General features: G+C 47.2%; 1 protein-coding gene across 8 annotated transcripts in view; it reads left to right on the top strand.

Annotated features, from left to right (window-relative positions):
- NUTF2 (nuclear transport factor 2) overlaps window positions 1-22,856 on the top strand; it is a 57,911-nt gene extending 35,055 nt beyond the window's left edge. For 2 of the 8 annotated variants that reach the window (XM_078785383.1, XM_078785386.1), the window contains exons 6-7: window positions 20,062-20,194; window positions 21,467-22,856. In XM_078785383.1, coding sequence (XP_078641509.1) covers window positions 20,062-20,172 — 111 coding nt within the window. In that variant the 3' untranslated portion in view covers window positions 20,173-20,194; window positions 21,467-22,856. Of the gene's footprint in view, window positions 1-19,970; window positions 20,195-21,380 lie in introns of all 8 variants that reach the window. The other 6 variants (XM_078785379.1, XM_078785380.1, XM_078785384.1 and 3 more) reach the window with 4 other exon arrangements.
- Window positions 22,857-25,947: the final 3,091 nt, after the last annotated feature.

Raw genomic sequence — 25,947 nt, 5'->3', positions numbered from 1 at the left:
GGGCCACGCCGGGCGAGCTGTCCCGGAGTGACCGACGGCAAGGCGCGTTTGGTGCGCGAACGGTGCGTTTGACGTTTCTGACTCCTCCACTGAACTGAACTCTGCTGCTCCTCCTCCACTGAACTCAACTTCCAACCCGGTGGACTGCTCCTCCTCCACTGAACTCGACTCCAACTCCCTGACGCATCTCTGGTGGGGGCGTCGCGTGACGGGTTATATAGGCCACACCCTCGAATCTTCGCGCACCTCTTGATCGTTCTCCCTCCACCCTCTCAAGCCAAACGCACTCATTATTGGGTTGGTTGATCGGGGCTGGCTGACTCCTCCTCCTGATGACGATGGGCGGCCATGCCCTTCTTCCCCGAGTTAGAGCACATGGCAATGGCGGCGATGCAGTTGGCAATAGAGGCTTTGAGGGAATTGAAAGGGGATCTATCTTATTTCAATTCGGTGCAATGCAGAGTCAACTAATGGGAAACACAGCCTTAAACTAATACACATAATAAGGAAATAACTATTTAGAAGGGTATATGGTGGCCTACGTGCATGCATATGGACTAACTAAGAGGACGACCTTTGACCTTTACACGACGGAGGTATTTACAAGGAATCATTACACTTTACAGAGGGTGATATTTCCAACAAAAAAAAAACACAGGATTCTCAAATCCGCAACACTGCACCCTCATCCTCTAGACACGTCCCGGGCCTATAAAACTTTACTTAGTGTGGCACGTAGGTGTAATTCCCTCTAAAATTAACCTGACCCTGAGTGCGACAGTTTTAAAACACAAATAAGTATTTCCCTCTGCTGCATTGCACCCTACCTAACAGATTTACGCCCACAGCTAACCGAATTGCGGAATGGTTTTCAAACTAAACATGTACGGTGGGGAGCATTATTTACAAGTGACGTGAATTGTATTTACAAAACGCAACCCAGGACCTGCGATTGTTCTTTTGGGGGGGGGGAGGAAACAGCCTGCGCTGCATCGACGCACCAGCACCAACAAAGCACCAAAAAGCACCAAAACGCACCAGAGTGCACAGTCACCACAATTCAAATACAAACAAAACAAACCCTGCTGGTGGTCTTGCTCTTCGGCTCCCTCTGCTGGCCATTGTTCTTCCTGATGTTGTCAACTTCATCTTCTGGCTGGCGGCCTATTTAGACATAATAAAAAGCACAAAACGTGTCCACTTTTTATTTATGGCCCACAGGGGCCGACTATGGGTGGTTCATCTGTGTGGCATAGGTGCCACGTTCCCGAGGTCCGCAAGCAAGATCTTCCTCTGGCCAACCTGGCCGGTTCCAGCAGAGGGGCCATGCCCCAACCTGTGGGGTCCATGAGTGGTGCTCAGCCACAGACATGTGGTCCATAAGTGATGCATCGATGCAAGCAGCTGGTTGCGGGGGTTCGGGCACACAATGGCGGACTCCCGCACGCTTCCCTCGGTGCCCAGAGAGCACGATCCATGGGTCGGGGAAGGAAGACAGAGAGGGCAGGTTAGCGAGGGGTAAGGTCACAAGGGTACACATCAATAAAGGCAATGCAAGGTGAGGTGCGTCTGGAGACTGAGCGGAGAAGAGCTCGTCACTACCGTACGTCACCCCCCCCTGTTACCTGTTCTACCCTTGCCCCTTACCCCCGTATGTACAAAAATCTACACCCTTACCAATTCGTCACTACTGTCTCGTCTTCCCCATATTTCCCCTAATACCAAATTCGTCACCACAATCCCTCTAATCCAAAATTTGCCATCACCAATTCATCATCAATCCTCATAAGGAGGGAGAGATGGAACAACAACACAATGTCACACCCACGTCATGATGCGTCTCACAATCCAAACATTTGCACAGAAAAATCAAAACCAACAAACCATGGCACGGTGTGGAGCACCGTCGTTACCTCAGGTGAGTGGATGTAGATGGTGCAAGGAGATTTCCATCCTATCTACCTTCTAAATGACATTAACATACTTTACACTACCCGGGGTATTTCCCTGCCAACCCATTGGCAATCTTACACTCTACGTGGTTTTAAGAACCAATTCCCATTGACCAAACTGTGGTGCTTCATCAATTTGGGGTCTCACTCCCCCGATTCAACTCCCTGTGCCTTTGCACAATTTCAGGACTGGGTCGTGTGGCTCTCCCAGCAGGTCTACCCACATGCACACCTCCACCACTGCAGTTGCCTCCGAGCTTACCTGCTCCTTGCCCTAACGTATCTACCTGGGGAAGGCCCTCTGGTGCTCTCCCCACTCGGTGCCCTCTCTGGCACTGGGCTACCCGGGTCCGTCCTCCGGATCCTCGGGCCACATCCACAACTCTACCGGCTCCCAGAGCCCACCTGCGGCTGCACCTGGCCGACATCCTAACAGTGGCGGAGTGCCCATTTAACTACACACACTAACAGGCCACACGCCCAGCCATTTCCACGACACTAATGCACCCATCCAAACACCATTCTTCCACATGCACCACAGATGCCAATATCCAACCACAATTTACCTATACCCTCTACCTAACTCTTAAACTACCCTCCCCGGGTATTCGTGATGGGGTCCATCCTCCCCATACACACCTTCGCACCATCCACTCCACTCCACAGTTTTCACCATACTCACTCCACACCATCCATTCCATACTCCATATATTCCATACTCCATGTATTCCACACAACCATTCTCCATACACCTGTATTTGCACACCTGTGCCATCACTCCTACACCTGGTGCTTCCTGCACCCTCCTTCCTCCAGGACCATTTGCTCAACACAACACTCAATCACCATTACTCACTCATACACTGCTCCATACACTTTCGATACAAACACACGGCACCATTCACGAGCATTGCCTAGCAATTCCTCATTTGCTCGATATCAAGACTCTCACACACACACACGGCATCATCTGATCTACCTACTCCCCTCTGAAACTCGCGCTTCCCAGTCAGCCCTTATATTATTGCGCTCCCTTGTCATTATAACCCAAACTAATCTACCTACGTCCCCACTACAGGTGGAATGTCGCTACTTAAATCTCCAGTTACCTGTGGTCAATCTCTCGGTCCCTAATCCATTATCCTAACCCTCCCGGGCTAGTTTTCACTGCCAAACCCCATAAAACTATTGCTCATGTGCCCCCCTGTGTGAGGGATGGCAGATTTGCCATCCCTCCACATCGGACATCTCTCACTACCAGTTTCGCCATCAAATTCCAACCAATCAAAATTTGCCAATCACTGCCAATCATTCTACCAATCATCAATCTGCCAATCAAATTTTTGCCAATCACAAATTCCCTATCCCTACCAAATGTCCTTTAACTTGAGCCTCGGTGCGTCTTTACATTTTCAAAGCCCGGCTTCGCGGAGCCGAGCAATGAATGCGGGTGGTTTGTTGCCGGCGGTTGGATTCGTCCGGCATTCGGTGCATGGAAGGGGGCTTACTCGGGCCGAGATTCCACGCACCATCTCGGCACGGAGCCGTCCGATGGCCCGATCTCGCCCTGCCGGAACGCCTCAACCACAAGGGGTCGCCGTGCCGACCCTTCCTACCGGGCCGCCCGCTCCGCTTAGCGGAGCACGGACGCGACCGTTTAGAGCGAGGCCCGGCGTGGATCCCGCACGGCGGTTCTTTTGAAACCGCCGTGGTTACGATTCCCGCTGCACACAAAGCCCGGCACGAACCGTGGGCTCGCTTTCGGCTAAAAGTCGATCGAACCACTGCTCCGTTTAACGTCGATGCTTCACTTGCATGCTCACACCACGCGTTCCGTTCCTCTTTCACACATCCAGGTGTCTCCATACTCTCCGTCATTGCACCTTCTCTTACACACCCCCCGGGTACACTCATTACGCCCACAGACCTCGTCACACACCTGACCACCGCACACCTTGGCACACACTCGTCGTTCGCACACCTCATCAAAACCTCCTCGTGCCCACTCCTCGGTCACATCCTCTGTGACAACCACGGGTGTGCACTCACCTGCACACCCAATCACGTGCCTCACTACCAACTCAAGTCTGCATTCCCACATGCGCTCGTCCATTCCAGGTGTGCATCCTTCCATTCCAGGTGTGCATCCTCTCTCACCTGCTACAACCAACTCATGCTCCGTGTCACTCTCACTACTCTCACCACCACACTCGGTCGCGCATTCACCCTTACTCTCGACAGCGCATTCTGTTATCATGCACCCGTCCATTACACACCTTTCTCGTGCATCCTCTTGCGCACACTCTCCCGTTACGCCCTCCGTAACACTCACCACAGGTGTGCATTCTTCCGTTACATCCCCTGTGACACACCCCATCACGCGCTTCCATGTGCCCCCCCCCGCACACGCGCCACGACCAACTCACTCTCGACAGCACACTCGCTCCTCGGCGCGCACTTTTTCCTCACACACCCCATAGTCGGACATCCTCGCACACCTCCTCCTTCACACTCTGTACCTGTCGCACATTTTACCAGCGGCCTCTCACGAACACCCGGGTCTAAACCAACACCCAAGCCGACTGAATCTCCCCTCACACCATATACATTTCCGAGTATATCGCCACTCACCTCGGCACCTCGTCTTCGCTCCTCCTCCGCCACCTGCAAACTCTTTATTTGGTCAGTTAGCACATCACGATTTGAGCACAGACCTTGTACCAATTCCATCACCTCCTCCTTTATCTCTCTCTTAGTTTCCCTCCGTCTCTTAATTTCACTTACCCCCTCTTCCACATCCTCTAATTATTGCTTCACCTCTTTCATTACCCGGTGCACCCCTCAATTTCGTCCTCTAAGGCCACCTTGATCGTTTCTATGTGCGTCCTCACCTCCCGTTCTTTCGTCTCCATTGCTTCTGTTACCTCGTCCAACCTCTTTGTCAACCCCTCATGTACCATCTGACATTCCCTCTTTGTCACTATCAGTTCCTTTTTTATTTCTTTCTGTGTCGCCTTTAACCCCCCGATTACCACCGTGTTCTTCTCCACTTGCTCCCCTAATTCCTTTTGTCCCACCGTCAGCTGCTCTACTCCCCTCGTCAGATCTTCTATGCCCCCCTGTAACCTAGCCGTACTATTTCTCACCTCTCTCCATACGCTCCTCACCTCGCGTACCCCCGCGACCTCCTCGCCCACACCTCGTCTGATCTCCTCCCCCATTTCTCCCATCTCTTTGGTAGATGCTGCCCTCATCTGTTCCAAATCATTCCTCTGGGCATCCAATTTAGTTTCCAACCCGATTTTCACCTCCTCTATCTGATCTCCCATCTGTTTAATTTCCCGGGCAGATTGCTCCCCTATTTCCCTCAATTTGCCTTCCATAGTGTTTTCTAACCCCCCTAACCCATTCTTCACCCCTTCCATCTGGTTCTCCTGGGCAGCCATTCTATTTTCCAACCCCGTTAACCCCTCCTTCATTTCCCCCATTTGATTACCCATGTCCTCCAGTTGTCCCCCTAATTTACCTTCTAGCCCTTCCAACCTGTTGTCTAACCCTTCAAATTTATTGTCTAACCGTTCACTGGTACCCCTTGCTTCGTCCCTAATTTCTCTGATCATTCTGCTTTCCATTTTCTCACTATCAGCCCTCCTTCTGTCTTCCATTTCTTCACCAGACTTAACCATAAAGGCCTTTATTTGTTCCATAAATAGGCCCCAGTCCATCGGCGGCGCTGCAACGGTCACGGGCGCGGCGACATTTGGTGCCGCTGCAACCACGTGCGCGAGGGCGCCATTTTGTGTACCTGATACCCCCGCAACCACATCTTCATTGCTCTCCTCCTCCATTATTACTCCCACCTCCTCCCTGGGGTCCTGGGTTGATTCTAACCCCTCTAACTCACCCACCAGCATCCGATCGCCTTGACTATCCATGGCACGATTTTAAAATTTAGTGGAGTTATAAAATAAAATTTTGGGCCACTCGTAATTTTGAGTGCGCTAAGCGCACTTCAGGTCCGAATCTCGCTCCTAACACCAATTGTTGCGGATCTCAACGTCGGCCCCTTTTCCCCTTAAGAAGGGGGGATTAATCCCCTTGTTTGTGACTGACCGACGTGAGTCCTGAAGCTGCTCGGTGAAGGACTCACGCGGAAACGCTGTTGAACAGAGGACTCGCAAGTGGAGAGCGTCAATGAACTCACGCGCACTAACCAGCTTAGAGGATCGAGGAAGAGGAGTTGGCAGCGTGTGAGAACTGTAAAGACACGCGGGCGCAGCCAGACGCGCATGAACCGATATACAGTGCATTTGAGACGCGCGAGTGAGAACGGCTGAGTAATCGCCAGCTGCGCTAAAAGTCCCGCCCTTTGCCGTTCCACATTGTCATCTGCCTTGTTTGGGAGACGCGCTACGAGTTCCTGCCATCGCCTGCCACCATCTTCGTGGGACGTGCCGGGGCCGTGGAGAGCTGGACGGGGACCTCTCTGGACGACCACGTTGACGCGTTGGGGAACATCTACCCATCTGCAATTCCCTGTGCGAGTGTGAGACGGGCCGTTGTCTGGATATGTTAAGATTGTCTTAGGCTGCTTTGTGTCTCTGCGTCCCTGATCATTGTACATACATGTGGGAATAATGAAACCAGTGTTCTTCCTTTCTTCCATTCGATCGTTTCTGTGGTTTCTTCGATTGGCTAAGCGTGGCACGGATAGGATCGCTCAAATCGGGTTCCACTAATTAAGACTGCATGGACCACGTGGTACTCAATCCGCTCGGTGTACTCAAACCACACGTGGCTCGTGCGAGGCTTGTTTCCTCGCTTCCAGGGCAGCGCGGGGAATTAGGTACGAGCGAGAAGTGGTCCCGAGACCCTACTCCGCGTTTGTCCGGAAGGGACGTCGCAAGCCTCGGTTCCACCAAGCCCATCAAAGACAAGGGGATTAATCCCCCCTTGGTAAGGGGAAGAAGGGCGGCGTAGAGAACCATAACTATATATATATATATATATATATATATATATATTGTAACGGTTTTGAGAAGTGTAACGAATTTGAGAAGTGTAACGGTTTTTGAGAAGTGTAACAATTTTGGAGGAAGTGTAACGAATGTGAAAAGTATGGTTTTGTTGTGTGTAACACCCTCGTAATGTAAATAATGGTCGCAGCCGTCCTCCTAGTTAATTCCATGAAACTTACACACAGGCCACGATATATCTTTTTAAATAGTGTATTTCCTTATTCCATGTAGGTTAAATATGTGTTTCCCACTAGATTGACTTTGCATTGTATCAAACAAAATAAGCGTAGGCCCTTTCAATTTCCCCAAACATCTCCGCTCTCCAAAAGTCCTTTCAAAAGGGGTGCGAGTGGTGTTCAATCCCGCAAGCCGCCATTGCCCATGTGCTCATCTCGGAGAAGAGGGGGGTAGGAGCCGCCAACTCACAGGCGTGGCACGTCGCCATGAGCAAAGGAGGAATCGGACAGCCCTAACAGCCAACCAGCACCGCGGTTAGCGACCCGGTAGGCGTGCCCTCGCAGCCGGCGGCTTGATTCCGCCCCGAGTGATAAAAGCGACTGGAAGGGACTGCTTCAAGACAGATGGGAGATGAGCGAAGAGGTGACATACGAGAGGAGCTGTGAGCGGTGAGATGCGAGACGCTCCAAGCCAAAGAGGAGAGGTACTCGGAGAGGAAACCAGCTTTGGAGAGACGCGATGAGAGGAGGGAGACGGCTCCACCAGAAGGAGAGGAGCAGGTGTGACCGAGCCAGCGCGTGACGTCTACAGTATCAGCAGCGTCGACGCGACCGAGGGTTTTCCCGCCAAAAACGCGAAGGATTGAGAGCTGCTACCTCCAGCCCTGCCGGTTGCAGGGACCTGACCCTGCCTCCCTCTCCAGCAACCCACCTCCGCCATCCCTGCCTGCAATTTCCCCCGTGTAAGTGTGAACGTCGTCTGTCCTAATCGTTGTCCTGGGGTTAAGTAAATTGAATAGTGTAAGTTAACGATTCACTGTGTGACTGCTTCTTTCATCCATTGCTTGTGTGTGTATAATAAATCTGTTCTTCCTCCGTACTCTGTCTTCTTCTTCTCTTTTCCTTCTCTTTCGGTCGCTTTAGAGGTTTCCCGATTGAATATCTGTGGTGCGATCTGGTCAACGTCGGGTGGAATCTGGTTCTAATCGGGGAGTAACTGTTCGGTCGCGGTTGGACCATCCGCTCGGCCCATCATAACATCTAAACCGCACCCGTAACAATTGGTGTCTGGGAGTGGGATTCGAGGCCCGAACCAAATTTTTAAAACGTGTAGAAAAAATTTTTTGGTCAAAATTACGAGCTGACGAAATTTGTTTTGTTTTAAAGCAAAACCCGAATTTTGAGATCGCGCCATGGACAATCAAGGCGATCGGATGTCGGTGGGAGAGATAGACAGGGTGGAATCGACCCAGGACCTCAGGGAAATGTATGTGGAGGAAAGGGAGGAGGAGAAAAATAGCAATGTGGTTGCGGAGGTTTCAGACGCACAAAATGGCGCTCTCGCGCACGTGGTTGAGGGGGCCACGGTCGCGGAACCAATGAGCGCGGCCCAAATACAAGCCTTCATGGCCCAATTCATGGTGGAAATGCAGAAAAAAAACGACAGTATGGAACAAATGGAAAGCAGAATAATGGGGGTAATGGGGAACCGGATGGATGCTCAGGGTGAGCGATTGGAGGGCCAAATGGGGGTAATGGGAAACCAAATGGGGGTAATGAGGGACGAAGCGAGGGGTACCGGTGAGGGGTTAGACAATGGGATAAAAGAGGTAAAGAATGGGTTAACCGGGGTAGAAAACAGAATGGCCGCTCAAGAGAATCAAATGGAAGGGATGAAAAAGGGGTTAGAGGGGTTAGAAAACAGGATGGAAGGCAAATTGCGGGAGATAGGGGAGCAATCCGCCCGAGAAATTAAACAAATGGGAGAGCAGATAGAGGAGGTAAAAATCGGGGTAGAAACCAAATTGGATGCTCAGAGGGATGAATTGGGACAGATGAGGGTGGCATCTACAAAGGAGATGGAGGAGATGAAGGAGGAGATACGACGAGGTGTGAGTGAGGAGGTCTCGGGGCTACGCGAGGAGGTAAAGCGAGGTGAGAAGCGTATGGAGAAAGAGGTGAGGAATAATACGGCTAGGTTACAGGGGGGAATAGAGGGTCTGACGAAGGAGGTGGAACAGCTGACGGAGGGACAAAAAGAACTAGTGGAGCAGGTTCAAAAGAACACTGCAGTACTCGGAGGGTTAAAGGCGACACAAAAAGAAATTAAAAACGAATTAATAGCGACACAGAGGCAATGTCAGATGGTACGTGAGGAACTGACAATGAGGGTGGACGAGGTGACAGAGATAATGGAGACAAAGGACCGGCAGGTGAGGATGCACATAGAAACGATTAAGGTGGCGTTAGAGGAAGAGATAGAGGGGGCGCACCGGGAGATGAAGGAGGTAAAGGAAAAATTAGAGGAGGTGGAAGAGGGGGTGAGTGAAATTAAGAAGAGACGGAGGGAAACTAAGAGGGAGATAAAGGAGGAAGTCATGGAATATGTACAAGGTCTGTGTTCAAATCATGATGAGGTGCTCACTAACCAAATAAAAAGTTTGCAGGTGGCAAAGGAGGTGCGGAGACGAGGTGCAAAGGTGAGTGGCGATATAATCGGAAATGTACATGATGTGAGGAAAGCTTCAGTCGGCTTGGGGATTGGTTTGGATCCGGGTGTTCGTGAGAGGCCGTTGGTGAAGTGTGTGACAGGTCAGGTGTGCGAAAAAAGAGGTGTGCGAGAATGTCCGACCATGGGGTGTGTGAGGAAAAAGTGCACGCCGAGGAGTGAGTGTGCCGTCAAGAGTGAGTTGGTCGAAGCGCGTGTGCGAGGGGGTACATGGAAGCGCGGTGTGGTAAGTGTTACGGAGGAAGTAACGAAAGAGTGTGCGCAAGAGGATGCGCGAGAAAGGTGTGTAACGGACGGGTGCATGGGGAAAGCGCATGCTGTCAAGAGTAAGGGAGAATGCACGCCTGTGGTGAGTGTTACAGAGGATGTAACGGGAGAGTGTGCGCGAGAAAGGTGTGTAACGGACAGGTGCATGAGGAAAGAGTGCGCTGTCAAGAGTGGAGGTGAGAGTAGTGAGAGTGACACGGAGCGTGAGTTGGTTATGACAGGTGAGCGAGGATGTACACCTGGAATGGAAGGATGCACATCTGGAATGGTAGAGCGTGTGTGGGAATGCACACTTGAGTTGGTCGTGAGGCACGTGGTTGGGTGTGCGAGTGAAAGCACACCTGTGATGGTCACAGAGGAGGTGACCGAGGAAGGGGCGCGAAGAGGTGTGTTGGTGAGGTGTGCGAGCGACGAATGTGTGCCAAGGTGTTCGGTGGTCAGGTGTGTGACCAAGTCGGTGAGCGGAATGAGTGTACCGAGGTGTGTAAGGAAAGGTACGAGGAGCATGGGAACGGCTGGAGGTATGAGCAAGAAAGGGGTAGCGTATGCATGTAAGCATGCAGGTGAGGCATCGACGGTAACCGGGTTAGAGGTTAGAACGACTTATAGCCGAATCGGGCCCTCGGTGCGTGCCGGGCTTCGCGTGCCGCGAGAACCAGCGGGGATCCGAGCCACGGCGGGTTCGAAAAGACCGCCGTACGCGATCCACGCTGGGCCTCGCTTGGAACGGCCGCGTCCGGGCTCCACTAGGCGGAGCGGGCAGCCCGATAGGAAGGGTCGTCATGGCGACCACTTTCTATTGAGACGTTCCGGCAGGTCGAGATCGGGCAATTGGATGGCTCCGCGCCGAGGTGGTGCGTGGGATCTCGGCACGGGTAAGCCCCCGTCCCTGCACCGAATGCGGGACGTATCCAGCCGCTGGCACAAAACAACCCGCGTTCATTGCTCGGCTGTACGAAGCCGGGCTGTAGACGTGAATTGGCGCACCGAGAGGATGTAATAAGTAGACGAGTGATGAGGTTAGTGTTTTGGACCCAAAATTAGAAAAAAGCAAAATTTGATGATTGGTACGGTGATTGGCAGATTGGCAAAATTTTTGATTGGCTGAAATTTGGTGGGCCAAATTGATAGTAGGACCTCCCCAATGTGGTGGGATGGCAAATCCACCATCCCTCACCACGAAGGGTGGGGCAAATGCGCTATAGCTTATGGGGTTGATGGCAGTGAAAACTAGCCCGGGTGGGTTAGGATATATCATGTGTAGGGATCTAGCGAAGATGACATTAGGTAACGTTAAGGTTAGTTAGTGACAAGGATACCTGTAGTGGGGACGCAGGTAGATTAGTGTGGATGATAATGACGAGGGAGCGCAATAGTTTAAAGGGACGACTGGGAAGCGCAAGTTTCAGAGGGGAGTAGTTAGCTGAGATGATGCCGTGTGTTTGAGAATTGAACAGGTGTGATTGCACAGGTGTGCAACTGAACAGGTGTGTGGAGCAGTGTTTGAGTGATAGTAGTGGTGATTGTGTATTGTCATGACCAAATGGTCCAGGAAGAAAGGAGGGTGCAGGTGGCACCAGGTGTGAGGGCACAGGTGTGCAACAACAGGTGTATGTGGCTATGTGGAATAAATGGTAGTGTGGAATATCTGGAGTATTGGAATGGATGGTCGTGGAGTGAGTATGGTGGAAATTGTGGAGTGGAGTGGATGGTGCGAAGGTGTGAATGGGGGAAGAGTGGACCACCATCACGGATACCCGGGGCAGGTAGTGTAAGTGTTAGGTAGAGGGTATAGGTAAATTGTGGTTGGATATTGGCATCTGTGGTGCGGGTGAAAGAATGGTCTTTGGATGGGTGCATTAGTGTTGTGGAAATGGCTGGGCGTGTAGCCTGTTAGTGTGTGTAGTTGGTTGGGCGCTCCACCACTGTGAGGATGTCGGCCAGGTGAGGCCGCAGGTGGGCTCTGGGAGCCGGTAGTAGTTGTTGTGAATGGGGCCCGAGGATCCGGAGGACGGACCCGGGTAGCCCAGTGCCAGAGGGCACCGAGTGGGGTGACAGAGCCAGGAGGGGCTGTCCCCAGTTAGTTAGGTTAGGGTGAGGAGCTAGGTAAGCTCGGGTGGCAACTGCAGTGGTGGAGGTGTGCAGGTGGGTAGACCTGCTGGGAGAGCTACACGTCACAGCCCAGAAATTGTGCAAGGGCACCGGGAGCTGAATCGGGGGAGTGAGACCCCAAATTGAGAAGCACCACAGTTTGGTCAATGGGAATTGGTTGTTAGAACCTATAGTGGAAGTGGCCAATGGATTGGCAGGGAAAGACCCCGGGTAGTGTAAAGTGTGTTAATGTCATTTAGAAAGTAGTTAGGATGAAGTCTCCTCGCACCATCCGCATCCACTCACCTGAGGTGACAGGTACTCCACACCATGCCATGGTTTGATTATTTTTTTATGATGCAAATGTTTGGATTGTGAGACGCATCATGACGTGGGTGTGACATTGTGCTTTGTTGTTCCATCTCTTCCTCCTTATGAGGATTGATGATGAATTGGGTGATGGCAAATTTTGGTTAGAGGGATTGTGGAGACGAATTTGGTATAGGAGAAATATGGGGAAGACGTGACAGTAGTGACGAATTTGTAAATGGGTAGATTTTTGTACATATGGGGTAAGGGCAAGGGTAGTGTAGGTGACAGGGGGGTGACGTACGGTAGGGACGAGCTTTCTCACTTCGCCCTCCGTACGCATTTCGCCTTGCATTGCCTTATTGATGTGTACCCTTGTGACCTTACCCCTCGCTCAATTGTCTCTTTTGTCTCCCACATGACCTGTGCGCCATTGGGGGCCGAGGGGAGCGTGCGTGGCCATTGTGCGCACGAGATTCCCAGAACCAGCATGCATTGCGTTGATGTACCACTTTATGGACCGCTGTTCTGCGGCCAAGTACCACTTGATGGACCCCAGGTTCTGGGGCAGGGCACCTCTGTTGGAGACCGGCCATAGTGGCCAGGGAATTTTGCTTGCGGACCTCGGTAAGGTGGCACCTATACCAAACAGGTGGACCACCCTTAGTTGGCCCCTGAGGCCCTAAATAAAAACGAACACAAGTTGTGCTTTTTATTATTTCCAACTAGGCCGCATGAAGCCAGAAGACGTCGGGAAGAACATCGGCCCAGCAGAGAAAGAGAAGACCACCACCAGTTGTTTTGTTGTGTTTATTATGAACCGTGGTGACTGTGCACCGAGTGGTGCTTTTGGTGCTTTTGGGTGCTTTGGTGGTATTGGTACTGGTGCATCGATGCAATGCGTGCTGTCTCCTCCCTCCCAACAGGAATTTCTTTTTCTTGTTCCCTAAAAAGAAAAAAAAAAACACAGGTCCTGGGTTGCGTTGTAAATAAGAAATAACGTTACTGTAAATAATGCTCCCCACCGTAAATGTATAGTTTGAGAATAATTCCGTAATTCGGTTAGCTGTGGGCTTGAGTCTGTTAGACAGGGTGCAATGCAATAGGGGGACATACTTATTTGTGTTTTAAGATTGTCACACTCAGGGTCAGGTTAATTGTAGAGGGAATTACACCTACGTGTCACACTAAGTTAAAGTTTTGTAACCCGAGAACGGGCCTGAAGAAAGGAGGGTGCAGTGTAACGGTTTTGAGAAGTGTAACGAATTTGAGAAGTGTAACGGTTTTTGAGAAGTGTAACAATTTTGGAGGAAGTGTAACGAATGTGAAAAGTATGGTTTTGTTGTGTGTAACACCCTCGTAATGTAAATAATGGTCGCAGCCGTCCTCCTAGTTAATTCCATGAAACTTACACACAGGCCACGATATATCTTTTTAAATAGTGTATTTCCTTATTCCATTTAGGTTAAATATGTGTTTCCCACTAGATTGACTTTGCATTGTATCAAACAAAATAAGCGTAGGCCCTTTCAATTTCCCCAAACATCTCCGCTCTCCAAAAGTCCTTTCAAAAGGGGTGCGAGTGGTGTTCAATCCCGCAAGCCGCCATTGCCCATGTGCTCATCTCGGAGAAGAGGGGGGTAGGAGCCGCCAACTCACAGGCGTGGCACGTCGCCATGAGCAAAGGAGGAATCGGACAGCCCTAACAGCCAACCAGCACCGCGGTTAGCGACCCGGTAGGCGTGCCCTCGCAGCCGGCGGCTTGATTCCGCCCCGAGTGATAAAAGCGACTGGAAGGGACTGCTTCAAGACAGATGGGAGATGAGCGAAGAGGTGACATACGAGAGGAGCTGTGAGCTGTGAGCGGTGAGATGCGAGACGCTCCAAGCCAAAGAGGAGAGGTACTCGGAGAGGAAACCAGCTTTGGAGAGACGCGATGAGAGGAGGGAGACGGCTCCACCAGAAGGAGAGGAGCAGGTGTGACCGAGCCAGCGCGTGACGTCTACAGTATCAGCAGCGTCGACGCGACCGAGGGTTTTCCCGCCAAAAACGCGAAGGATTCAGAGCTGCTACCTCCAGCCCTGCCGGTTGCAGGGACCTGACCCTGCCTCCCTCTCCAGCAACCCACCTCCGCCATCCCTGCCTGCAATTTCCCCCGTGTAAGTGTGAACGTCGTCTGTCCTAATCGTTGTCCTGGGGTTAAGTAAATTGAATAGTGTAAGTTAACGATTCACTGTGTGACTGCTTCTTCCATCCATTGCTTGTGTGTGTATAATAAATCTGTTCTTCCTCCGTACTCTGTCTTCTTCTTCTCTTTTCCTTCTCTTTCGGTCGCTTTAGAGGTTTCCCGATTGAATATCTGTGGTGCGATCTGGTCAACATCGGGTTCTAATCGGGGAGTAACTGTTCGGTCGCGGTTGGACCATCCGCTCGGCCCATCATAACATCTAAACCGCGTCTGTAACAATATATATATATATATATATATATATATATATATATATATATATATATATATATATATATATATATGGCGTGAGCAAAAATTACTTCTGCTTCGCTGCGAAGCTCGGTGTTGGATACTTTGGTTTGAACCTCTGCTTCAAATGGGTGAAAATGAAATTTTTTGAATTTTGAATTATTCTCATTCAGATGTCAACATCACCATAATGCATACTATCAAGTTATTTGAACCTTCTTTTTAGCTGCGACGAGCAGCTCTATGAAAGGACCGCGTTGTTGTTCTTGTTGTTGGGGTGCCTTTTTGAATAGCGCATGCGCAGACACTCGGACGTGTGTTGGTGTGAGGTAAGAACATCGCGGACTAAAATCGCGATTTGTTTGAAGAAACCAGAATAAATTTAGCAACAAAGACAACATGAATGTTTTCATATCAATATCGTTTCACAGAACTTGACACAAATTAGGTGTAATTATTGAATAGCGCATGCGCATACACTCGGATTTGCGTTGGTATGAGGTAAGAACATCGCGGACTAAAATCGCGATTTGTTTTAAAGAAACCAGAATAAATTTAGCTGAAAGACAAAAAGACGCCAGTGCATGCGTATAATTTAATGACTGGTCGAATTTGGTAGCGCATATTGCAACGGATATCCTCATGATTCTACATGTTGCAGCTGGTGACCACACTGTGGTCATTTTTCTCTTGTTATAAAAAGATGTGTGGATTGCTGCAGAGGCACGGGCTTGTTTTTACTGAGGATAATGACCTGACTGAACTTGAGTTGTTGTGTTTTCATGATTTACACCAATCATAACACAAACATTTCTTTTGTACAAATTTATTTGTAATATTGGTGATATTATTTATTTGTAATCTAAAAAGGTACAAATGGTCTAAAACTCGAAATGGTCAAGGGTCCAAGCTGGTCTGAAGGATCTTGGGGCTATTAAGGATCTTTGGGTATTTAATGGTCTTCAGGATCGAAGTATTTTTGGGGTCTTAACTCTTCATGGTCTTTAATGAAATCCTGGGTCTTTAAGTGTCTTTTGGGTCTTCTGGATCTTCGGGGTCTATTGGGTCTTTGGTGTGTTACGGGTCTTCAGGATATTTTGGGTCTTCGGGATATTTTGGGGTCTTTAGTGTCTAAGGGTTTTTTGGGTATTTTGGGTCTTCGGGATCTTTTGGGTCATCGGGGTCTTTAAGGTTCTTTAGGTCTTCGGGATCTTTTGGGTCATCGGGGTCTTTAAGGTTCTTTAGGGTATTTTGGGTCTTCTGGGTCAATTGGGTCTCCTGGGTCTTGTGGGAGGTAAACAGTCTTCGGGTTTTCAGCAGTCTGAAGGGTCGAAAGGTATATTCCAACAGTACATAATTAATAGACGTAAGTAATTAATAGATACGATGCAACTGACATTCAAACAGTACGCAATTAATAGACATACAGTCGCTCTGCTTCACGGCCGGCTTCATGGACTGACCATGTTTTTCGGTTTTATTTATTTTTATATATAGAATTATAGATTATTTGTTATGCCACCGGGTGGCGCTATGCAATACACATTTACATAGAGAGAATTATAGTGTTCCCCCAACCCTAAACCCCTTCCCCAGATATACCACAAAGATATAAACCACACTTGAGGTATCTTCAAGGTTTAGGCAACATGTCAAAGTTTGGTTGAGTAGTTTTTTTTTTGTTTTTTTTGAAGCATATACAAACAAATATATAAATTCATTTTTAGCTCACCTGGAATGTAGTTCCGGAGAGCTTATGCAGTCCATAACACTTGCAACTTCTTCACTGAAACCGCTGATGGGATTGTGACCAAACTTGGCACAAATGAACTTTCGTATGTTGCAACTCAAGTTTGTTCACAGCATTGAAAAAAATCGGAGTCTAAGGGGGTCTACCAGGGGTCAAAGTGGGTCCAGGCTTGGCCTCCCCCCCCCCCCCTCCCTTCCCGATGTCCCCCAAATTAGGTATTTGCTTTCTTCTCTGAAACTACACACATGATTTCGATGAAACTTGACCACAATCTTCACCACCCATGTACCAAAGTTTGTACATGGCATTACAAAAATCGGGGTCCAAGGAGGTATACAAAGGAGGAAGGGAAACCAGAATTTTGGTTGGGGGGGGGGGGGGGGGGGGGGAGTTGTATTTTTTTTTTTTGTAGGATACCAAAAATAGGTATTTTTTGTTTGTTTAAAGTCTTATGATTATGTTAGTATGATTCTACATGCTGCCCTGTCTTCTAGCAACCAATGAAATTGGTTTCAAATACTGCGATACTGTTTAAAATACCTTTAGTCAGTGTATACTGCTTTCTTTTACTAGGGGTATTGCCCCTATTTTTTTTTTTATCGTATCGATTATTACAGATTTAACATGGTATTTAAGGTTAATGAGGAGAAATTCCATGGTAGTACTAAAAAAAGTTACGATTGGGAATTTCATGGGAATTTCATTTTCAATCATATAAAACTTTTTATTGACAACGCAAATTCAGGAAACTCCTCTTCCTTTGGTCAAAATTGTTTACAGTGGCATTAGAAAATGAGTCTTTCACTGGGAACTCAGCTTTTTGAGCTAAGTCATGACAATCTTTGGGGTATTTTGAGTCTACACTACTTATGAGGAAAGCTCTCACAATCAGTGAAATTTGTTGTAGCGAATTATTACACTCGCCAGAGGAGCCTGTTTGTCCGTGTGTCTGTTTCTGCATGTGAGACTGCTTTTCTCTGTTGGTCTGATTGCCAAGAGGTTTTCACCATTGGAGCACATCCTCCTGTAGAATTTTAAAATAATTATGACATCACACGTCACGTGGTATGGGCGCCATCTTGGAAAACCCCAAAAACTTTGCACCACGATATCTCCGAAACCGCTGCATGAAAAAAATCGAAACGTGGCTCATTTGTCAATCAGTGCCTTCATTAAGACATCCTAATTGGACGAGTATAAAGCTTGATCCAATTAGTTTGAAATGTATTGAGCATGATCTATGCAAAAAATTGTATGGGAGAACTAAATTGATGACGTCTTCGGTCACGTGTTTCGGCAGTCACACTGGATTGAACATAAATCTTTGTCGTCAAAATAGACCAAACAAACAGCAGCTAATAAACACCAAACAAACACGTCCTGGCGAGGGCCTCAAATATCCGATTGCTCTTTCTTGTTTTCACGTGCGGAAGGAAGGTCGACGTCACAAAAACTTTAAATCCTTCATTACGTTGATGGAAAAACATGAACGCAGTCATGTCACGTGACTCCCTTGGTATAGGAACATACATCATTACAAGTGTTCAGCATTCATCAAGACCTGCCCCACTAAACAATCTAAAGGCAACCGTGTCAATAATAGACGTGGAATGAATAATTGCCCCCCGTCGCACCGCGGAGCGAAAGGGGGACTATGGTTTTCCTGTCCGTGCGTGCGTACGTGCGTGCGTAAGCGAAGGACCGCATTCGAATTTGGTGTGTGGGTGCAACCCACGTCAAAATCCAAGATGGCCACCGCCATGTATGTCTGATGCCATGTATGTCTGAACCTTGTGAGCGGAATATCTTGAAAAATAAGCGAAGTACCAACTTCTAATCTGGTGTGTGGGTGTATCTAGGCATAAGGAAGGACCCTATTGAAAATTGGGTTGCCACGTCAAAATCCAAGATGGCCGCCACCATATATATGCCTGAACCTTGTGAGCGAAATATCTTGAAAAATAAACGAACTACTAACTTCTAATCTGGTGTGTGGGTGTATCTACGCATAAGGAAGAACGTTATTGAAAATTGGGTCACCACGTCAAAATCCAAGATGGCCGCCTCCATGTATGTCTGAACCTTGTGAGCGAAATATCATATCATAGCAAGTTTTCTGCGTCTTCCACTTTGTCAACTCACATCACTTCCCCGACGGGGGACCTAGGTGTAACGCTTGTTATTCATTCAAGGAGGAATGAATAATTATTCATTCAAGGAGGAATGAATAACAAGCGGTAAACATGCATTACCGCTCATCGGAAATGCACAGCATTCATTTCCTCCATTCATCAAGTACGTAAACTTACAGAATAAAGCACACACTGCTTATGAAAACACATGGAGCACGAATTCAAGTTACTGTATTTCTGTTGCTGTTAATGGATGTGTGTAAGTATGTATTCTGGATCCATTTGTACCGAATTAAAAGTAATAGCAATCACCAAGCTGGGGGTTTCAAACTCCATCAACCTCCAGTCCCTCCTGGTGGAAGTGATTTCGCCGTGTTAGCATCCTCTACAAACAGGTGCGCTCACTAAGAAGGATATTGTTATTATTATTACGAAAACGATCCTACTGAAGCGATACCACTGTATTAGGAAACCTGGGATTAATTTGTCTGAAGCCGACGGTGAGTCATAACGCCTAAGGCCTATACGTACCCTATTGTTTGAAGAGACGTAACGTCTATGCTTTCGATATTTCATGGTAATTTAAACAATCGGTTTGTTTGTGTTTGACACTGAATGAAAACGTAAAGGTAGAGCATGGCGATTGTGATATATGACAGGTTCGACAATATGTTCGGCATGAACGGCATATAAATCAAAATGGCGGTGTGTGGAGAGTCAGCCGCTGCACTGCCGTAATGACGTCAGACATAATCACATCACCCTGTCATGTGACCAGGTCTTCAGCTCTGATTGGTATACGTTTGAGGGGACATACATACATACATACATACATACAGACGGACAAACACTGTTCTAGACGGCTCTGCCCGATGGGCTAAGCCATAAAAACTTGACACATTGAAAGTAAACTTTCCCCCTCGGTCTCGTTCTAGTTTATCTTTGTAACCACGGCATTCAATGAGAAATAACATGAAATCCGATACAATACATAACGGCAGAAAAATTGAGGTTTTGTCGCTTTGAACAGCAGAGGGTTTACAAACAAATTGATGGATTAGCGGTTAGATGTCACAACAAGCCTTTCGCTGAAGATAATCGGATGTTTACATGAGATCCTACAATATATGGTATAAAATCATATCTCTTTACTCATGTAGTATAAGCTCCATGAATATTTTATTACTTTATTTTATAATTACTGCTCGTATCATGCACAGGGGGCCTCACCATCTTCCAGCTTAAAAATGCACGGTGGTTTTATATCGGCACTTGTTCCATTTCCAGCTGACTGCAGACTTTTTCTGGGACTGTGTTTTGCTTTTGGACCACGGTTGTGCTTTGCTGAGGTCCTGCTCCTGGTCCTGCCCTCTCGCAGGACACCAGCATCTGCAGCCTCATTGGTAGGATCGCGATGACGAACGAGGTCGTCGTGGCAGTACTTGTGCATCCCGCTTTGATGGCTGCACACATGTTCACATTTATATAGGTTACACCGCAGCACTGTGCTAGTAAGAAAAATATTATTTCATTAACTCATCAACTATCTAATTAGTGCATGACTGTGATTGATGGATTATTGAATCATGAGTGCATGAATTAGCTCGAACGAGACTAGGTAGAGAGCATACCTCCGCCAGGATGAAGTTTATTTTGTATCCCACTAATAGGCCAGCTCTGGATTCGGACCTAAACCAAAATCAAATCGGCTTGTTCTTGTCACTCACCCAACTCATCCACCAAGTTTTGTCATTAGTCATTCACAACCTTTTGAAATATCGTGCTGCATATCGTTTTCACCCATCCATTCAATGGTGAAGAATCACTTAAATATATTTTAAATTCTCGTATCTGGATCCGAATCATCACCAAAGTCGATTTCGAATCATCCTTGTCACACACTCAACCTGTCCACCAAATTTCGTCCGAATCTGTCCACAATTTTTTGAGATATCCTGTTCACAAACAAACAGATGAAAAATCGCTCATGGAGTGACACTTGGCAAAAGAGAACAAAGTAAAAGGCATTCGGTAGACCAAAAGAGGCACTCGGTAGACCACGGTAGACCAAAAGAGGCACTCGGTAGAGCATCCTCTTGACCTCACAAATAATTGGTGGTTGAATTATGTGACCTGATTTGCAAATCGTCTTCAAATTAAGTTAATCGGATGAAAATTGATAATTTTAGAAATTTCGCCTATGTTGGTCTTTTGGCCTATGTTGACCTCAAAAATAGTTGGCGGTTGATTTCAGTTCACTGTTATGAAAATACGATTCAAATATCAAGTCAATCGGATGAAAATTGAGGATTTTAGAAATCTGAGAAATAGTGGTTGACCTTTGGCCTATGTTGACCTTGTCACCTACCGTAGGTGGATGGAGGTTATGTTTTCACCCCTGTCTATTTGTCTGTGAATAGGATATCGCAAAACGTTATGGACGGATTATGACAAAACATGGTGGATGAGTTGGGTAAGTGACAAGAACAAGCCGATTAGATTTTGGTTCAGGTCCGAACCACATCTGACCTATCAGTGGATACAACACGTAAACTGTTCAACGTGTCGGAGGCTCTTTACCGAGTACCGTTCCAGGTTATGATTGATCAATGAGGTTATATACGTCAATGTTATGAATGGCAATGAACGAATGCATGGATTTATGAACGAATGGCTTGCCTGCTCGCGATCTTGCAGAACCCATACACGTCGAGCATGCGATGCATTTCTGACATTGAGCGCATGTTCTAAAGACTTCCGAACACCTCGGGTTGTGTCTTCAGTTCAGGCGTAAATGCTGCGTCGATGACACACAACGACTTGCCTTCCTCGTCCCACTGCAAGGAAACAGATCGATGTGGACGAGCATCGCTTGACTACCAGGCCATGACACCAGAGCACACACACGTGAAGATTGCAAAATGTTGAGATCAATCTGATCCAGGAATTCCCACTGACCCTGTCGTGATGACGTCTCATCAATGCAAACTGATGGGGTGGAAATGCTGCCTCTTGGATATAAATGGGTTGCGAATTTCCACAAGAGTGTATGCGATCTATTTGCAATCCAACATGTACGAATACTTTTGGACATGTACGAATTGAGTGTACCCGATTTGTTTACAATTTGACATGTTCGAATTCCTTTCGACATGTCCGAATTGAGTGTACCAGATTTGTTTGCAACGCGACATGTATGAATGCCCTTTGACATGTCCGAATTGAGTGTACCCGATTTGTTTGCAATGCGACATGTACGAATGCCTTTCGACATGTACGAATTGAGTGTACCCGATTTGTTTGCAATGCGACATGTACGAATGCTTTTTGACATGTCCGAATTGAGTGTACCCGATTTGTTTGCAATGCGACATGTACGAATGCCTTTTGACATGTCCGAATTGTGTATACGATATTTTTACAAGCCGACATGTACGAATTCCTTTCGACATGTACGAATTGAGTGTACCTGATTTGTTTACAATTTGACATGCACGAATGCCTTTCGACATGTACGAATTGAGTGTACCCGATTTGTTTGCAATGCGACATGTACGAATGCCTTTTGGCATGTCCAAATTGAGTGTACCCGATTTGTTTGCAATGTGACATCTACGAATGCCTTTTGACATGTCTGAATTGAGTGTACAAGATTTGTTTGCAATGCGACATGTACGAATGCCTTTCGACATGTACGAATTGAGTGTACCCGATTTGTTTGCATTGCGACATGTACGAATGCTTTTTGACATGTCCGAATTGAGTGTACCCGATTTGTTTGCAATGCGACATGTACGAATGCCTTTTGACATGTCCAAATTGAGTGTATACGATATTTTTACAAGCCGACATGTTCGAATGCCTTTCGACATGTACGAATTGAGTGTACCCGATTTGTTTACAATTTGACATGCACGAATGCCTTTTGACATGTCCAAATTGAGTGTACCCGATTTGTTTGCAATGCGACATGTACGAATGCCTTTCGACATGTACGAATTGAGTGTATGCCATCTATTTTCAATCCAACATGTACGAATGTCTTTCGACATGTATTACGTGTTACCTCCCCAAACCCCGGTTACGGTACCCCTCAGAGTCTGGAGCGGGAAAATGGCAGAAGGATTTGTATTTTTGAGTGTTCTAATAAACCATGGTAAAACCACACCAATGCACTTGTAGAACTACTACTACCACTACTACTACTACTACTTTCACTACTACTGCGTCGAGCTAGCTCGGCATTACTAGTAAGTTCATTACTTGTAGAACAAAACAAGTAATTGTATTAAGAACTCTCACATACACAATAATAACACTCTTAAAGAAAGTACCATGAAAATATCACTTGCATGTCATGAAAAATACCTATGATGGTACCATCATTCCCCAATGCTCTCCAAGAAAGGAACTCACGATACGACAAACGTGAGTGGAATGTAACATTCCCCAAAGTCCATGCACAAATCCCCACACGGGGTGAAGGTTGAAATCATGCAGAACGACAAGAACAGGCAGGTATCGGCACGGAGGTGAACAAGGGGTTACAAGGTGAGAGGTCGATATGGGAATTGAGCCGATATGGGAACCAACGGCAATCCACACGATGATGTCGATATGGGAATTAAGCCGATATGAAAACCAACGGCGATCAACACAATGATGTCGATATGGGAATCCCAACGACAAACACGAAGCACCAAGCGGATGGCCTCTTCGAGGACAAAATGGCAGATCGGCCTGTAATGGAGGCTCTTGGTAATAAAACCTGAGACGCAGGTTTAATTGCAATCGCAATATAGGACGATGTCATGGGCAATCCCTTTCCCGGAAAGCCTCAACTCATTCGTGACCAATATCAAAAAAGTCCCCTCGTAGCTTCGATGCGATTCATGGCCGTATCCTCCTCTCTCATCTTCTCCCTTCCTTCTTGGCCCCGTTTTTCCTTTTTCCTTCACAAACCTTTATTTTTACCTTTTACTGAAGTAATCTCCATTTCCCACAGAAATGTTACCAACAATATCACCTGAAACTAAAAATCCTACAAGTATATAATAACAACAAAGGCAGAAGTGACGGATCCGTAACTCATGTACGAATTGAGTGTACACAATTTGTTTGCAATCCGACATGTACGAATTTAGTGTACCCGATTTGTTTGCAATCCGACATGTACGAATGGCGTTTAGTGCCCTCATTCTGGAGAGGTGTCCCTTCCTTATCGGTTTTTCCACTAGCGTCAACAACCCATCGTCATTATGACGCAGAACAAACCCCGAGTGTGACGTCATAATCCCGAGCAATCAATATTGATCTTTCAGAAACTGATTCTTAAAAGCGCAACAACATGCGTTATGACGTATTATTCAGAGTTTGGCAACGACATGCGTTATGACATATTATTCAGAGTTCGACAATGATATGCATTATTACGTATTATTCAGAGTTCGGCAACAACATGCGTTATTACGTATTATTGAGAGTTCGACAATGACGCGTTATGACGTAATATTCAGACTTCGGCAACAACATGCGTTATGACTTATTAATCTGAGTTCGCCAATAACATGACTTGCACAAATTTAAATACTTAACATGCTGTATATCGATCATCGTGTATCCGCACAGGTGTATATCGACCATTGTGTGTCCGTGCAGGTACACCAATCATGGTATATCCGTGTAGTTGTATGTACAGTGAACATGAACGTTTTTCAACTCAGGGTCTGCGAAAAAATATATAAACAGAGCAAAGCTCCCCTCAACGGACCCCTCCATCCAGCGTTTCACGTCGCAACAAACCAACCTGTTGGGGGTTAGGGGGGAAAGTCGTTAATAAAATATTCATTTCCCATGACAGAGCAGAGTCCCTGGAAGGGGAATCTTGAATTATTGATTTACTGGTGTTTGCGTCTGCAGGTGCACACATACACGTACACACATAGTTGAAACCCTCCGACTATCAATACCATGGTAGGAGAGGATGGATGGCGAGGTTCGCACACTCGCACACCGTTTAGCCTGGGTACAATTTTAAAATCCCAGGAATCACATTAACCAGACTCGATGGTGTACCAGATGATTAACCAGAACCAGATGTTCGTTTTGCCGAGCGGAGGCCCCGCGGTCGTACAGTTACCCCGACTAACCCGATTCCCGAGCGTTGGCCAGATCGCGCCACAGATATTCAATAGGGAAAAGACTAAGGCGACACAGATGTGAAGAAGAAGCAGACAAAAAGGTTGGCAATACTACTAAATTTATTCCTATTATTTACATGCTCAAAATAACCAAGGAAGAAGGAAAGATAAGAAAATAATTTACAGAAGATATTAAGGACACAGTGAAAATACTAGCTTATCTAACAGGCTTAACTTATTCCCAGGGACAAGACAAAAGACAGACTACGAACACACTTACACGGGGGATGATGATAGGAATGGCAGGAGGTGGATGGCTGGAGGGAGAGGGAGGTCCAACGGGTCCTGCAGCACGATCGGCTGGTGTTGGGCAGCCGCCGTTCCTTTGCGGCCCTGCTCCAAACTGCCATCCAGGCCCCAAGCTGCTGTGGCTGCAGTTTCGGTGGCTCAAGCTGCTGTAGAGGCAGTTTCGGTGGCTCGAGCTGCAGCTCAACTCTGGACTTCTCTTGGACTCAACTCAAAGCGCCTCTCTAGGAGAACCTGCTTCAGAGGGCAAAAGACCTTAGACTACGGTGAACATTAATGTTTAAACAGGATAATGACCCCAAGCATACAGCTAAAGCAACACCAGAATGGTTTCAGAACAACGTGAAAGTCCTTGAGTTGTCCAGCCAAAGCTCAGACTTCAATCCCATTGAGGATCTGTAGGAAGATTTGAAGATTGCTGTTCACTGACGCTCCCCATCCAACTTGACAGATCTTGAGCAAATCTGCAAGGAAGAATGGGAGAAACTCCCCAAATCCAGATGTACAAAGCTGATACAGACCAAGAGGACCAAGACCAAAACCCAAGAGGACTCGAAGTTGTAATCACTGGCAAACGCGCTTCTATGAAGTGTCGACTCAGGGGGTTGAATACTTATGTAAATTCGAAATGTTTGTATTTCATTTTCAGTAAATTTGTAAAAATGTCGATTTTTTTTTTATACTTTGACATTATGGGTTAATGGGTTATTATCTGTCGATCAGTGACAAAAAAATCTCATTTTTAACCCATTTTAAATTCAGGCTGTAACACAACAAAATGTGAAAGAAGTCAAAGTGTGTGAACACTTTCTGAAGGC

Source organism: Myxine glutinosa, chromosome 10 (assembly GCF_964187855.1).
Source record: "Myxine glutinosa chromosome 10, kmMyxGlut1.1, whole genome shotgun sequence".
Classification (NCBI taxonomy): Eukaryota; Metazoa; Chordata; class Myxini; order Myxiniformes; family Myxinidae; genus Myxine; species Myxine glutinosa.
Note: the sequence above shows the minus strand (reverse complement) of the source record. Positions and strands in the feature narration are given on the sequence as shown.